At 35.4% G+C, this 17,303-nt stretch overlaps 1 protein-coding gene across 3 annotated transcripts in view; it reads left to right on the top strand.

Annotated features, from left to right (window-relative positions):
* The window catches only part of DLC1 (DLC1 Rho GTPase activating protein), a 211,592-nt gene that overhangs the window by 43,315 nt on the left and 150,974 nt on the right, over positions 1-17,303 (top strand). For all 3 annotated transcript variants that reach the window (XM_083862027.1, XM_083862026.1, XM_083862025.1), the window contains exons 3-4: positions 6,075-6,224; positions 8,751-8,891. In XM_083862027.1, the coding sequence (XP_083718153.1) occupies positions 6,075-6,224; positions 8,751-8,891 (291 nt within the window). The remainder of the gene's footprint in view (positions 1-6,074; positions 6,225-8,750; positions 8,892-17,303) is intronic.

Here is a 17,303-nt window from a genome sequence, read left to right as displayed (position 1 = left end):
TCAAAGCCCTTTGCAATTGTGGGAAGAGTTGCAACACTTTCAGGAAACTGCTCAGTACTACTACTGCTCTGTCTTCAGGTATTACAGTGTACAGTGTCAGTAATAGACTTTAAACAGATACCAAACATTTCCTAGATTCTATGTTTTCACTGGTAAACTGGAGGACAAACTAGGCTTTAAATTCATTCTTCTTCCTCCATTCCCTTTGCATTGTATTCAGTGCAGTGCAAAACAGAAACTGTATGGTTTGCTTTCCATTTGTAAACAATTCCTCGCTTCCATGTTTGAAATGCACTAAATGATAAAGACATATAAAGTGTAAGTACACAAAGCAATTCACTTATTGGTGTATTTGCAAAACATGCCAACAGACATGTATCAAAGCTAAGTTTCATGTCACTGATGCTGATTTAATTGCTGATTAATAGAATGGTCACTATTTTTACTCATTTAAGTCTTTGATTATAATAGAAAAGAAACAAGACCACTGAAGTACTTTCTCGTTGATTTTTGCACAAAATTTCTAGGTCTGAGGTACTTTTTCAGTAATATAAAAAATGTAGCATCAGTTATCTATCACTCATATTCACATCACATTTCTATTTCGTTACAGTATTTTTCCAATCTGATAATTAGTGTTCAGATTACTGTCATAATATTCTCCACAAAGCAGAAGTCTTTCCACTCATAGCAAACAGAAATATGGTCCAATAAAGGTAAAGATACGGGGTTTCGCTTACTTTGTAAGCCATAATCATTAGGGTATAGTCATAAAAGGTGATTTTAGAATAATTACAATGCTAATTTAGAAAATATCAAGAAGAACAAAGCTCAAAAGTAACTGAATTTGTTTATGCTGGAAAGAGCATGATTAATTACATTGTGCTTAATGATACTTTTTTCCATCCAGTGAAGAGAAATTACATTCACATTATGCTCTGTGTCTCCATGGAATTTGATTTTGGCAAATTTCTGTAGTCATGATCCTGATATGATGCTAAATCAGAAATGCCTGCTGGGAGCTGGATATCATCAGACTGGCCACTGTAATCAAGTGTAACTCCAAAGACAGCAGGATTTCATACATCATTTATACTTTATGAAATTGTAGTGAAAATATAAGATAATTATCTTCTACATTGGACAAGATGTACTATTATGAGTTGGTTAATTTTACATTTGGTCTTGCTTCTCTTAGTTACTGGAACTAGTACCACCACTTATTTGCATTAATATTAAAGGAAAATTGGTATAATTCTAGTGTAGTAATGGCAGTCTGAGAAGTCTATGTTTTCCATTAATAGCTACCTGTGGTAATAGAGCAATTAGACTAATAGCTGCATGAATATATGAGCATGTCTTCTCACCTGTGGTATGTACACCAGTGTAGGCTACATTGTTTGTACCATTTTCAGTCTGTTCTATATATTAGTGCAAATATGATTGATAATAGTAATCTTCCTGTGATTTTTCTGGTATCTAGGCCTTGTGTCTTATGTCAAAAAGGAACAGAATGCTTTGCCTTGTCTTTTAATTTTCTCTGCCTGCAATCCTTCCCATAATGAATAGGACTCTAATCACAGAGTCATAGAGTGGTTTGTATTGGAAGAGACCTTTAAGATGCTCTAGTTCCAAAACCCCTGTGATGGGCAGGTTATGGTACAGTACAGTGTAAAATTTAGAGAATGATAAAAATCTTAGTTATTTTCCAAAGTTTGTGAACTCTACTAGTCCAACATAGAAGGATGAAAATAACAACTTATTTGTATATCTACTAGTAAAAAGTCCACAGACTAATTTAAAAACAGCATATTTTCTGTTCTTCATTTGTTTCTGCCCATGAAAACTTTATGGTACTAAATCAGTGATATATAATAAAATTCTCTTTTTTCAAAGAGGGTATTTTTAGGAAGGAAAGACAAGAATGAGTAATTTAATGCCATCTGAAATATATAGTATTAATATAAGATTTTAACTCGGCCTAGCTGGCTACAGATCAAGAATACCAGGCAAAACTCCACCAGCTCTTTCCATAAATGATCCCTTTCTTTTGTGTAAAAATCTTGCCTCTAAAATCCAAGTTTTCCTTTTCAAAGCAATTATGAGCATCTTGACACAAGAGTGTCAGGAAGGAGGTGGTGCCCTGATGGCCCTAGCAGGGAGATGTTTAGGGTGGGATATTGTCTCCCCTCCTTAACCACAGGCGATCACACTGGCACTGAGAAGGTCTGCTCAGTCTGGAATCACAGATGCTTTCAAAGGGAGAACCTACAGGGAAGCAGGAGAGTGACTCAATCCCCCTGAGGGTATTAAGAGAGAACACAAACTTAGTTTTCAGTACCCAATTTTTTCTCTACAAAATTTTTGCTAAGAAAATTAAAATAGGTTTTATAGTTAACAGTCTACACCCTTTCCAAAAGGTATTCTTTGCTTCAGCTCTACTCAGCCAGAAGAGGTATGTGGGAAAAGGGACTTTAGTAGGGGCTGCGTGTTCGATGTAAAACAGTGGCTAGAGGTGAAAAAAATACAAATTTTAAGAGAGCAAGGAAGTGAAATTCATCCAGCTCCATTTGGCCATGCCTGGGTAAAACAGAATGGATGCATTAAATCCAAATTTAGGGTCATATCCTTTAATTGGTTTCTTCTGAGTTTGTTAAAGTAATTGTAAAGTATTGCTAATATGGGTATGAAATTCTTGAAACCAGAAATAAAAAGGAGGGGGTGAGTTCTTTCTAGAGTTACTCTGATTAATATTGCCTTCATAGAGGATTTTTTATTCATCGAGTGTTTAAAATAAAAATTATAAAATTATGTGCAGAAAAAATTATATTAAGGAATTGCCCGGTCTTCTTGCACGCTGCACAAGACAACTTGGTAGTAAAAAAAGACACACAAACACTTGAAGACATGGGAGTACATAGCGGAAAATGTGGAGTTTTTCTTGTCAATAATGTCATGAGCTCCAAATTCAAAAAAGCGACTTAAAAAACTGGCTAAATCTCACTTGCAGGCATGTTCTCATAAATGTTTTCATTCTATTAACGTTGTTTACTGATGATAGCAACAGGACTTGTAGACTGTTTTCCTTTTAAAAACATTTGGGGTTTTAGAATTTAGGCATAATTCAAGCATCCTTCATTCTAGCAAGAGTAGCAATGTTTTCTGTTCTAAACATATGGATATATTCAAGTTTAACTAGCTTCTTTATCACACCAGTGAGGATAAAAATGAAAAGAAATATTGTTTTTTCCAGTTCATGACCTAAACAATTTCCTCCTTGTGTGACATGTTAAAAACAAAATCTCCAGACAAATAACATCTCGAGTTTGACCTACTGTTTATATTTGTGATGTATGCCTGAATTGCCCTATGCAAATGCCTTAAGGCAGAAATTAGGGTTGTAAGGGTTTTCTTTGACCCGACACCTTCTAATGCCCATGTTTTGACTTCATAATGGAAAAGGTAGGATTTCTGTATAATTCTATAAATGTAATTTATATTTTTGCATTCTAATTTGGAAGGTAAATAGCTATCAGTAGGAAACAATGTGAAAGACTGGAAACAAAGGAAACACTGTGTTTTCAAAAGGAAACAAATTAATTGCTAATACCCTGCTAGCTGTAGATCATATTGTACTTCAGTGATAAAATCTTAGAATATAAACAAAAGGGAGATACAAAAAATATAATAAAGTTATAAAGCTCTTGGAAATTTATTGGAGACTATCAAGGCTAAAACTGTCTTGACATAAATTAATTTTATAATAATATTTGTTTTATGTGTTGTGATGAATTAGCCTTTTTATTTAGTGTGGGGTTTTTGTATAATTTTAGGCTTGCATGTATGCAAATTGGTAGTGCCCCAGGAAAACAGGTGTTTAGTAAGTTGTAAAAGCAGAAACTATAGTTAAAATGTTAAATTTTTAATGTTGATGTAAGCAAGAGTCAGAACCACAAAGTTAGGACTTCTAAACAAAATAGCTAAATTCTATACTGACAATATTATTGTTTTCTGAAAACGATGTTTCCCTTCAAAGCTAGAGCATGTGTCAAGCCTGAGTATCACTTTGAACAGTATTTTGCCACCTCTTCATTTCAGTGTTCCTCTCCAGCATTCTCAATCTGCTGTATGCAAAGCAAGTTTATAATGTTATGGTAGGATGAATGAAACAATTTGATAGGGGAAAATTCTTTTTTTGTTTGCTTGGGTTTTTGTTTGGGTTTTTTTGTTTTTTGGGTTTTTTTGTTTTTTGTCTTTGAGTAAAATGCCTCATATGCCTGAGAAACAAACAAAAACCAAAACCAACCACAAAACAAACAAACTAAAAAAACCCACCCAGCGACCACCACTTCCTTTGTTGTGGCAATGAATTTCTGGTTTTATGTCAAGTGTCAGTTTTAGGTTGATTAGCCTTTATAGTAGTGTATTTCCAAGAAAAACCAATAGAAATAAGAACACAGTGAGGGGACTGTGTGGGAACCTGGTTTAGTGACAGCACTGGCATCCTCTGGATGTGTAAACTGGTGACGGTCTTGCTCACCATGGCAAACATGGCCCCTGCCACAAAGGAGGTAATTTCTACTCCATTAGCAGACACTCAGCTGCTCCACTGGGCTTCCTGTGCCCATGCAGGTTAGATGAAATAACTGTTCTGACATTTGTAAACCTCAGGTATCAATTTAACATCAGTTAAAATGAAGATCCATGTGGTGGCAATGAATCATTTGGGACATCGTGTTTTCAATTTGAAAGAAAGTGAAACTTAACCCATTTTGGTGAATTCTAAGGTATTTTGGGGTGATATTCTCTCACAATGACTCTAAACTCAGTTCAAATTCATCAGGGGATCCTGCAAATTCAGCTTTTTTAGAAACCCAATGCAAAATATCAAGTTGCAATACAAAATTAAATACACAGTTTCCCTGGGTTTGGCCTTTGCATTGTACATTGTTCATAACTCTGCTATAGACTGACAGATTTGTATTTCTACTTTTCTAAGATATGATTAAGTAACCATCACACCTGTCTTCACCTAAAGATCATGTAGACTGTGGTTTGTATGAGTATTTTATCCTTTAATTCTAGCAGTAATCATCTAATTCATGTTTTGCAATGCCTTTGAAGCAGTTTACAAAAATCCTGCTAATGGAATCCTAACAAGGAAAGTCTCTCTATAGCCTGGAAAACCATTTAGTGACTATAAAATAACAGGCTAATTTGGACACTTATATTGCTTATTTCTTGGGCACAGTGATGCAATTGTAACATCTTTACATTTCTTGAGAAGGATTTAAAAAAATATTATTTCAAGTGGGTTAATGGAACTTTGTATTTTCTAAGTTCAAATTATGAAAATCCATACAGGAACCAGTAGGGGTTTTCATAAGCCTGAATTTTGAGGCAGGCTAGTTATCTAACTTTTGTGTCTGCCTCCTTTTTCTACAGGGTATAGGGAAATTAGCTGCATAAACTAGGTGTTCAAGGCTGTGATGTGAATATCCCCTACTCTCTTTCCAGTCAGAGGATCTATGATGTTGTGTTCACTATTACCCTGATGTACCTCATGTGTATCAAGAATTTCCAACCAAGACAGAAATCTCTGCTACAAATCAACAAAACATAATTACACTAATGAGTTCCACAAAGAACAGAAGTTGGGGTTATCCTCAGCTGGAAAATGGCCTCTTTGAACTTGTCTCCTGTTTCCATCATAGATTAGTCTCCATCATTTTTACTTTGATTAATTTGGGGTAAATATTTTGAGGAGTGTTTAGAATCTGTAGCTGTTTTAAAAGTATATATATCCAGATAATGATGCATTTATTCCAAACAATTGTGCTTTTAAAACATTTAATTGCTATAATGGGTGTATATGAAATATTAATATAAAATGTTTTCCAAGCCGCACATACTCAATAATCTGGTTACACAAAGTGTTATTTTTTTAAAAAAAACCCTGCTTATTGGTTAGTGTGCTTTCCTGGCAAATGAAGAAACAGATCTTTCATAATTTAAGGTTATTCTTTCCAAATAATATGATTTCAGATTTATCAGTTGTATTTTGTGTTCCATAGGAAGTACCAGAAGATCGAGATCGTTCACGACTGGATTCCATGGTGCTGTTAATTATGAAACTGGACCAGCTTGACCAGGATATTGAAAATGCTCTCAGTGCAGGCTCTTCCCCATCCAGCACCCCGACATACAAGCGGAGGCATATTCCTGTAAGCCAGTTTGGTCAATTTTTTATTGTTATTCTAAATACAATCCTTTTTTGCTTCACCTTTTTCTTTCAGTCCTCACATTTTTCATCTCCTTGGTTTAGAACTAAAGCTCTTTATGTAAAAAAATTTGACTTGTTTGTTGGTGTTTCTTTTTGTATACATACATATTTTGAAGGCAATGGTATTGGCATCCATTATTTCCTTTTGGCATCCTTTCGTAAATGAGAGCTTCAGAACTCCCTTTTTCAGCTAAAACAAAGGGAGATCAACAAGATTCAGAAAATGTGTGGCTCTCTAATTATCACCCACTGTAAATGCAGAGTCAGCAAAAGCTCAGGGTCACGCCAGTCTCAGAACATAAGTATCTGTCATTTGATGTCACATAGAACTGAAAGTAAGCCTGAGAGACAGGTCTTGTTTATCTTCTAGGGGAAGGCAAAAGGTCCTTAGTCATTCAAAGTAAGATTCTGGGCAGAACTTGAATTATTTAATGTAGGAGTTTTTTATTCACTTAAAAGGATCGTTCTTTGCTGAGAGTAATCCAAAAGGAGATGGGACAGCTCACAAACATGACAGATGCATTCTTTTGCTTTTTTTTTTTTTTTTTTTAAGTGTTTACACATGTAACTCTGACAAACATGAAATGGCTGATCCAAGGTATTCTTGTGCAGGCTTCCTGTTAATTTCACCCACATATGCTGCAGATGTTTTTCAATTCAAGAAACCTGAGAAACACTACCCCAAGATCTCTAGACTAGCATTTGTAATTTTTTTTTTTTTATTAGTGGTATTTTCTTTAAATAACAAGGAGGTTTTTCCTTTGAAAGCCAGGCTTCATTATTGCTAACTGAGTGGTCTGTAGGTGAGGAAAATCTGGTTTTCACTGAGTTTGATCAGCTGAAAATTATACAATGTGTCATTTTTAGAGGAAATCACATAATTTTACTTTTCATCATTAAACTTTTTCCCACTGAATATCAATGTTCTCACAGTATCTCCTTAAACACTGGTGACACAGGAAATCTGAAATACAGTGTTAACATCTGTTCCCTATATCTCACCAGCACTTCAGCTAATTTCTTAGAGTAATAAAGAAAGTGGAGGCAATGTGTATAAGTAACCCTGCCTGAAAATCAGATGTGGTACCAGTTCCCATACTGCAAAGCAGCCCTGCAGAAAGACAGCCTGCATCAAACATGGAATATATGCTATCTGTGGACAATGATTTCCTAGGAATTTTTGAACCTTTGATTGTTGTGGACCAGAACATCAAAAGATCTGGTTTTCAAGATACATATAGGTATTGAGTTCAGGCTCATATTTATTCTATAGTAAGAAATCATTTGAATATGATGGAAAAACCTGGGTAATGCAGCAGGGATCATGATTCTGCACTGTGGCAGCATAGCTCTGCTAACCAGAAACTTCTGAGAGCAGCTATAGCCAAACTGACTGCTACAGAGCCTGCCTGCCCCATGACCCTGCTGCATTTCCCAGTGCTTCACATTGCAGACAACTCACTGGCAGGAAATATCTGACTCAAATACATGGTCCTACCTAGAGTCCAGCTTTGTCCCTAATTTCTAACCCTTTTCAGTACTTGTGTATGTAGCATAGAGGCACCTGCCCAAATGGCAGCTTTGGCTTGGCAGACCAGAGACTTAACTGGAATTAATGAATCAAAGGGTCCTGTATCTTTTCAGTTCAGGAGCAGACCCCCTGAGATGACTCTGCCCCATATTTCACCTATTCTAGGAACCTGGAATTAGGAAACTGAGGCATTGTTCACACATTTTCTGAGATTAAGAGTTTGGGAGATTTTTTTTGCATAGTATGTTTCTGTATCCATGCAGGCTGCACCTCAGCTAATAATCCTGACAGTATATGGCTGGTTCTACACATAGCCAGTTCTTTGCCAGACACGTGTCACAATTTATCTGCAAACAGTACAATCCCTTGCCCTCACCCTATGCAGTAAATCAAGCATGTGCTAAATTTTCACTTCCTCAACAATAAAACATACTGTATATCTTCTTTTTATTCTCAGAAAGAGGAATGTAATCAGTGTCATTAAAAGTAAGGGCATTCTAACCAGAAATGGTGTTTGGCTGGTAAGTGTCTGGTGATTCAAAAAAACTAAGGAGCTGTACCTCTGAATTGTATAAACTGCTGGATGGTGAAGTCATTTCATCTGCATAATGGCTTACAGATGTTCACTGGCTTGCAGTGCTGCAGAGACAGAAGGTGAGAGCACACAGGAAATACTGAATATCGGAGAAAAATGTCAAACTTCTGCAGCTCTTAACTGATTTTTCTTACCTAGCATTCTACCCTTTAGGGGAATTATAGCTTTGATGTTAGTAGTGATTTACAATTTCAGAACAGCAGCTAATGCAGATCACCACATTGAAAAAGACAGCAAGCATGTGTATTTAAGTGAGCTAGCCTAAATATTTCCATTTAGCAAAAATACGATTTTATTTCATATTCACATTTACTAAAGAGACTTACAATATTTTTCTACAGGATGTTGAATCTGGTTCTGAAAGTGGAGTGGATGTTGCTTCAGTAAATCACATGCAAACAAACTTGTCTTCTAATATCCATGCTCCTGACCCAGCATCTCCCTCTTCAGTAGCCAGCTCTGGAGCTAAACCAAAGGCTGGGGTGAGTACAAAGGTTATATTTTTTTAAACTTCTCTCATGATTACAGACTGGAAGTGAAATAAAAAAATTATTATACTATTCATTACTTGGATTGTACAACAGAAGGTGTGAGACACTGAGGAAAAAAATGAAAGTGGTCTCAAAGGGCCGTTTTAGTGGCAAACAATACTAGAAGTTTCACATTTTAAAGCACACTATTAACAGCTTATGTTTACAATAAACTGAGTTTTTGTATGAGAAAATAATTTAAAGGAACTATGCTATTTAGGAAGGTACATTTTTCTGAAGTGGCATCACTCAGAACATTTCCTAAATCTCATGAAGGATGCTGCCAGAGAAAAACTATGGCTCGTTTATGATATCCAAACCCCAGTCATCCTAGTCCTCTTGAAGGTACCTACTACCCTACTGATCTGAGAATGTCATTGTAAGGCAAAATTTGGAAAATGGTTCCAGATGCTTAGAACCAGAGGGGAGCCTCTGAGCAAGCAGACTTTTCTGCCAGTCCCAGTGCATGGTAGGTGGCGAGGAAGGGCTGCCCTGAGAGCTCAGATATGGAAAGAAACCTTCTTTTATATTCATAGATACACAGAACTATGAGAAGCATGGCTCTTTCTTTAGCTGTTTTCCATCTTTTGAAGAACTTTTCTTTATAATGCTTCAGCCATCAATGTGTGCCAACATGCTCAGATGTCCTAGAAACTCCCAACATACTGTTCCCTCTTGAACTTGCTGTTTCCACTGCCTCAAGAAGCACAGAAATTCAGACTTCTAAATTTTGCCTATGCTGAAAAGCATTGGCATAACTCCTACTCCATCTGTTCACTTATCGAAATGCTCCTGGTTACCAGACCAGCAGAAAATCTGGGATAAAATATTAAAATAAAAATTGCAGTTACTATAAATATATGTTTAAAACAAGTCTATAAAATGAAAAATAGAGGCCACCTGTCGTTTACTGCATGCAATAATAGCAGGTTAACTAATGCCTTTTATTGTGGCTAACAGAAGTTCTAATAAACATTTACATTTGGGATTGTTCACTTGTACAAAAATAAATTCATTTGTAATTTATCATCAGTGCATAACTATAGCAAATAGAGAGCTCTGCATTCTGTCGCTGCATACATAGCAGCACAAATTCTCAAATAAGTACATATGTTATGCTGGAAGGTGATACCCCCTTTTACCAGATCCTGAGAAGCACACAGGCACTTTTTCACTTTTTAAGGTAGTGATCACTGAAAATCCACAATGTGGTGTTCTATGTATAAAGTAGAGTGTAGTTTGGGGAATTTTTTTGTTTTGTTTTTGTTTTTCTAGTTTTGATTTAGATTTGGGGAGGGAGATTTTTTTTGTCAGACTAGCTATAGGAATAAAATTATTCTGCACTTGAAACTCAGTGAGCTACTTTTTAATGGTAATAGACTGTTTCAAAGCTTTTACTCCCTTTTTGAGAGTTTGTAACTGCAGATCTCCAAGGATTCCAGATGCCAAGTCTCCAAGGACGACTTCTTTTGTTGTGTATATTAATAGTATGTAAACAGGAGTGCAAGGGTGATTAGTTATATTTTGAAATGATTTGTGGTATTTTTAAATAAACTACAGCAAACAGTTGACTGCATCAAAGTCAGACTATAAAGTTAAACACCACATCATATGCAGACCTGGGTAGTGGGAATACCAAGGCAGAGCAGGGAGACACGAGTTTGGATCTAGTTCCTGATAAAGAACTTGTAAAAGATATTAATTACACAGGATATATCTCATAGATAGAAAATTCTTGTACACACAAACCATGTCCCTTCATGATCATTCAGCTTTATATGGATTTAAACCAAATAATTTCTAACAGTGTCACAATGTGTTGGGTTTTCCATAAGCATAATTTGGTTTGATAGTCCTAGTGGAAATTATTCACTCCTTGGTTTATGGAAAGCAGGATATTTTAAATTTTCATGAGAAGATTTTATAAAATGTTAAACAAGAATTGTATTTAAAATTCAGTGTCAATTAGAACTTTCTCTGCAGATTAATAATAGATATTATTTAAAATAAAATTAAGGGTATGTGTGTATATTTTCATGCACAAGTTATTTAACATTTCATGAAGGTTCACTTCTGGATAGTCAAACCCATTCTTGTCAGTGTGAATGCCTGTGTACAGTACAAGTCCCTGTGTCTGCTCACACACACACAGAACTCCTTACGGAATACAGGCATGACAAGGAAGAACAGGATTCTCCACAGAGCATTATGGAAAGGCTTCTCTATGATTCTGCAGGGTGCAGCAGGAAGGCTTTTGATATGCAGATGTACTTGGCATTTTGGGCTTACGAGGAGCATACTGCTGAATCATCTCTATCTTAAATTTAGGATGTCACTGTTATATCTCATGGTCAGGGTGAAATAGAATCCTGTGACCAATTGTGTTTGAGCCACAAATTGTGGAATGTTTGGAATGGTGCTTCTATGGATGATCCTTGCAAAAATAGGGATTCATGTGACTAAACAGATATATTTCCTACATAATTTAGAATGGGATAGTAAGAAATGGTTTTGGCATCCTTATGTTACTTATGTTTACAGAGTAAAAAAATATTCATGCTTCTATAATTAGCTCATCTTTATGTTCTGGAGGTTTATTCATCAGTTTCCAAAATAGACAAAGATTTTTGTATATTAGCACTTAAAGATACACACTTGGCTAGCACTAATCACATGAGAGTTGAAATCAAGTTAAAAAAATAAGAAATCAACAGTTTTTTTGCCCCAATGGCCATGAGAAACACTGGGGAAAGGGTATGTCTCGTCTGCATTTAGAGAGAAAGGAATGTAAATATTTTATATGTCATTGCCTTCTACAAACCAATGCTATGCATGTGGAAAATTAAAATATTCTTAACAATAAAGACCAGAAATTATTTATTTTTAAATGTAGTTTCATTATTATAGAAACAATATAGGACTAGAGTACTTAAAATGTGTTTTAATAACTAAAGGCAAGTTATCATATCCTTCTCCAATGCCCAGTTAAAAGCTAACCAGTTAAGGAAAACTTGAATCAATTATCATTGTCCTTTTATATTTTTTTTTACTTCCTCTAAACCAAAGTTGGCTAACGGACAACAGCAACTGAGGCCTAAAAGCTGTGGCCAAAATTTTGTCCCTGAACATCTGCTCTGCAAGGCCTGTTTGTTTTCTGTTCAGGTGAAAAAAAAAACAGCCATGATTATTTTCTACTCCTTGTCTTGGCAGTCTTGTCCCTCCTTCTTCAACAGTGTCCGAGTTAACCTTAGTCACGCTGTACAAAGGTAATCAGGCATCTATTATCACCTGGATGGCTGGTACCTACAGCAGATTGTTTTTCAGATTAGCCATAATGACTCATTTAAGATGCATTCAGTTCTCGAATTGATTTAAGACATCAGTTATGCCTGCAAGTATAAAATTCCCTAGTCTGGCTGGGCACTGGAATGGGCTCCGGGCATAGCGCTGGTACCACTGAAGCCTTGGATGAGCTCAGGAGTCCACTCTCACAAATCTTGTTACTGGATTGGGACAAAAACTTGTATTATCTAGATGACAGATTTGAAAACTTTAAATTTATATGTACTAAAATAATTTAACCAAATGTGCTTTTGATTTACAATAATATATTTTAAAATTTGAGTCCTTTAAAGAAAGCCAAATTATTTTGTGGAAAATAATTCTGAGACTTGTAGATTAAGAAAGGGTTCAAGTTTCTTGCCACTTAACAAAACTGGTTTTTGATTATGAGAAAAGATAAAATTTGTTAGTACAAGGAAGTCTTTATTTAAAATTAAATATTAATGATGGAGAATAATCAAATTATTTCAAGAGTTTGAAATGTTTACATTTCCTACTGCATTAGGTGGTATAGTAAATTCAATGAACTATGAGATATGCAAACACTGAATATGTCAGTGCATTTGTGCTGACAAATCTTCAGCAGTGGGTCATGCCATTTAAACGATGATAGATTTTGGTCTCTGAATTATATTTTCATATGTGCTTATGTATCAAAGTCGTCATATAACTTTTCTAAATTTTGCTGCTATTATAGTATTCTTTGAATTCTTATTTTATTCATTCAGGCAAAACTGAAATTTTATCTGGTAAGCATTAGGGAGAAAGGCCTTTCCAGTGCAGCATTAATTCATATACTGTTTCTTTAAAAGTTGATCCTTTTTATGAAAACAAGATGAGAAAATCGTCTTAGGACCTGACCAAGTTGATTAATTTAGTATTGTCTTTCATATCGATGTTTAAAAGAAAGTGTTTCAGAAAACAAGGTAAGGAAATTAATTATGAAATGAACGTTTCACACAATCACAATCTCATTTGAATTCTAACAACCTATTATTTTACCCTACAAAAAGCAAAATACCACGAAGTTACATTTGCCAATCATGTGTAAGAAAACAGAAGGACTATGCTCTATTTGTTATATGAACTTTGCAAAAAGTTTCTTTGACTTTGTCTTGTTCCCCAAAGGAATCTGTGTTCTAAGTGTCTCTTCCTATGTTGATCCTAAGCGTACTTATTTAATCTCAAATGAAATGACAGAGGTTTTTGTTCTGTGAAGTCCTTAATTTTAAGCACTGTAAATCTTTAAGGTGAACCTTTTTTTTTTTCCTTTCTTTCTTTTTTTTTTTTTTTTTTTTTTTTTTCAATGAGCAAGATACTCCTACAATTTGAAGCAAAACCACTGAATCCAGTTATGACATCTTTGACAAGTGTCACCTTTTCTTTGGTCAGGGACAGTCTCTCTCTGTCTCCCACTTTTTCTCTCCCTCAATATCGAATCCTGAGTGACCAATGTAAATTCACATTGCAATGAAAGGTTTGTCATTTTATACAGGTACAGCATGACTCAGGAAATACAAGTATTAGGCTCTCTGCTCTCGTTTCCAAGTTCAATCCCAACAAAATATTGGCAATCTAAATAAATACCCAACTTCTGGACTGCTAAGCATGAACACTTCTGAGGCTTGCGATGTCGAGTTGTACATTTACATTTCTGTCTCTTCTTGCAACTCGTTTCTAGCAGCCATGCTTATATACTGTATCTCATGTTTTCTGCCTTTTGTAGAGTTGCTGACACTGTCTTCAACACTGTCCCTTCTGGTTGTGTTTGATAATCAGTTTTTTTAAAAACTGAAGAAAATGTTTATGTCTTCTTCAGCTGTAACATTGCTAATTGTGCTGTTAGAAATGTACACTTTTTCACTGTATGCTGCCACCTGGTGTCTTGCTGTTTTAGATGAGTGGCACTGCACAGGGAACATCAAGCTCTTGGACTTAGGCAGATACGTTTTTTGCAGAATTAAGGCATTATGCCACAGTTAAAAGATTGAATGATCCAAATTAATTACCATAATCTATTTTTAGTTTATATTCAGAAATTACATATTGTAACTTTGATAACAAAATGCTTTGACTGAAGAAAAAACTGTTAGTGAAAATTTCTAAGTCACTTATTGACTTAGAAGTTGTTCCCAAAGCAACATTTATATTGGAAAATTAAAGAAATATGCAGACATCAATTTTCAAGTGGGAAGAAAGGGGGTTTTTTATCTAATATGCATGGATAAAATAACCTGTTTAGTTATTTGCACCCCTTTCAAGCAAATAGATGCTTCTCATGATGACACATGTATTGCCAAATAAGCCTCCTAGAAGCCTTGTCTCCTTCCAGTGGTTTGTGGGTATGCTTAAATTTATGCTTAAACTGTCTCATTTAATGGAATCTTCCAGGTCAAATTATGAGCAAATGACTTTTTCTAAAAGCTATATCCAACCATTTGGTTAAAGGGTTAACTTAAATAATAGGGTGATGGTTAGTGGGTGGATATTGATGTTCCCTTGGTTTAAGACAAAAAGCCTAAAAAAACTTTTGAAGCACAGCAAATAGCGTATTTTAGGTGGCCCTGCATTAACACAATGTGGAATACTCTGTTTTATCATACACAGTTTGATTTTGCTCACTAGCAGTGTTGGGGACAGGGATTCAGCCTACAACATTAGATATAAACCTGAGAAGGAAGAAAGCAAAACTATGGTGTGTATAAACTTAGGTGCATTTACACTTCAAAAAAAATTTAAAGCTTATTCTTCATCAGTAAATCTCCTCTTGTGAAATCAACAGTCGAAGGCTCAGTTTCTCTAGACATAGTAGGTTTGATAGAATGTCAGGATATCACGATATTATTTTTTAGTTAAACAACTCTGATATGAAGCTGGTCAAGCCTAAATTTTTGAGAGTTTGCTGGGCTTTGCTTTCCACGACAATATGTTCTGAATGCCAGACGCTACATGAAATGTTCCCATTTGTTGTCCAGTTTTAATGCCTGATAAGTTTAGTTCAAATCTGTCTTCTGTGCTCTTCCATATGGATTGAGTTGAATCCCTACCAAGTTTCCCTTTTTTCCTGAAGTTGCTTAAATATGTTTAACTATATGTCAGTATGAAATTTTAACTCTTTTTCAGCACCTGCCAAGAAAAACTTACATGATATTTAAATCGCTAAGGTTTTTTTAAAAAAATACTTTGCAAATTTTCCGTCAGTATGTAATCTATATAGTGCATTTCTACATTGAAGAAATTCAGTTCTGAGATGGAGTATGGCATTCTTGTTGCATGCATGTGGAATGATGGGAAAAATTCTTAAATCATTTTCAATTAGAAGCCTGTGAGTGCAAAATTGCTGCAACATATGTAAGTTGCCTCAATGTCAGTGGCATTAAGAATTTATTTCTCTGAAGAAAAACAAAATCCACTAAGCACTGAAAAGTTTTGTTAATAATTTTTTGTTATTGTTTAAATTGCTGCAATGCAGAGGTGTATACACGTCTATGGAATTGCATTATTTTTAGTATCAGCCAATACCTGCAAAAATGATCACTGCAGGAGATGGTGATTGAAAAGGTGAGATTGATTACACAGCAAGTAATCACTACTTCTTTAAAACAAGGGACAATGTTTTTTAAGGATTAAATCTGTGGAAATTACAAATATTTTGGAATTTAAAAGTAAATTGATCTCAAAATGTGCTTAGGCATTTTTCTGAGAAAAAGTTTATAACCCATCAAAACAACAGATGGTGCACATTATCATCACAGACTTACTGTCAGTTATGCAATGAAGTCCTAATGCAGGATTTGCATTTTACTCAAGAATCATAGTTTTTCATTGGTATTTCCATTTTTTGTACACATACTCTAGTCTACTGCAGGTCTGGAGAGAGGAAAGTAGTTTAGATGGATCCCACACAGCCACAGACATGCTCTGAATCACTGACAGCTGTACATGGAATACTGAGCTATATCTCTTACATGGAAGCTGCTTCTCTTGCACTGAGTTTTATCTCAACCTAAGTTCTCCTAGTTACACATACCTGCTCTGTTTCATGCCTGATAGAGCCTTTCACAGCAAGTAATAAATGCCAAACATTTCTGGGGAACTGTTGAAAAGAAGGAATCTGAAATGTCCTGTTAAAATTATACTGATATATATTGCATCAGTTATTACATCTCTACATCTCACCATTTTTAGAATTCTACCTGTTTGAAAGGAAATAATTGGAGGATATGATGGGGAATCACACCACATGCAAACTAGCATAAGGATTATAATGATGTAATTCATTAAATCAGTGTTGATGATCTGTGCCGAAATGAGAATAAAATGTTCTGTATGAAAGCCTTTAATAGACACTATAGAAAAAGAAGTATTCCTGCATTGGTGACTGGTTCCATCCTGTTCAGTAATAATTCAAGATACCTTCAAAATCACCCAGAGTAGGCTTTCAGAAAGGGTCGGTAGGTTCTCTTGCTGGACAATATGAAGCGATGGAAAGCAAGAGAACTTGGAGACTTGCTGCAGAAAGCTAGGTTACAAATTTAGTGGGAACTGGGGTAAGGGGCTTTAAAACTATGAAAAAACTTGAACTTATTGCCAGCAGACCAATAGGTGACAAAAGGCTGCAGCTTTATACAGTCCAACAGTGTTGCACAAGACTTTCAGCAGGGACAAACTGTTGTTAGAAGCTGAATTGATTGTTAACTCATAACTCCTTTGCCAAGGACACCTTTAGTTTTAGTTTTGGAAAGCTCTATGAAGAAATCCATTTTACCTCTATCAGACTCTGTGAGTACTTATTACATCTCCAAGGTCTTAGATCACTGGTAGAGCAGCAGTCACACTAAATACCACAGATTGAATAACATCTTGTGACTGAGAGCCTTCACCTTGTCCCTCAGCAATTCAGGAGAGCAGAAAGATGAGAGTGCTTTGAAGATGGAAAAAATAGTGTCATTTCAGTTCATTTGTAAGATAATATTTATGTTTAGGGGTGCAGTTGCTTTCTGTCTCCTCCTTTGTGTGATT

The sequence above is a fragment of the Zosterops lateralis genome (assembly GCF_965231275.1).
Source record: "Zosterops lateralis genome assembly, chromosome: 5".
Classification (NCBI taxonomy): domain Eukaryota; kingdom Metazoa; phylum Chordata; class Aves; order Passeriformes; family Zosteropidae; genus Zosterops; species Zosterops lateralis.
This window is presented reverse-complemented; position numbering and strand designations above follow the sequence as displayed.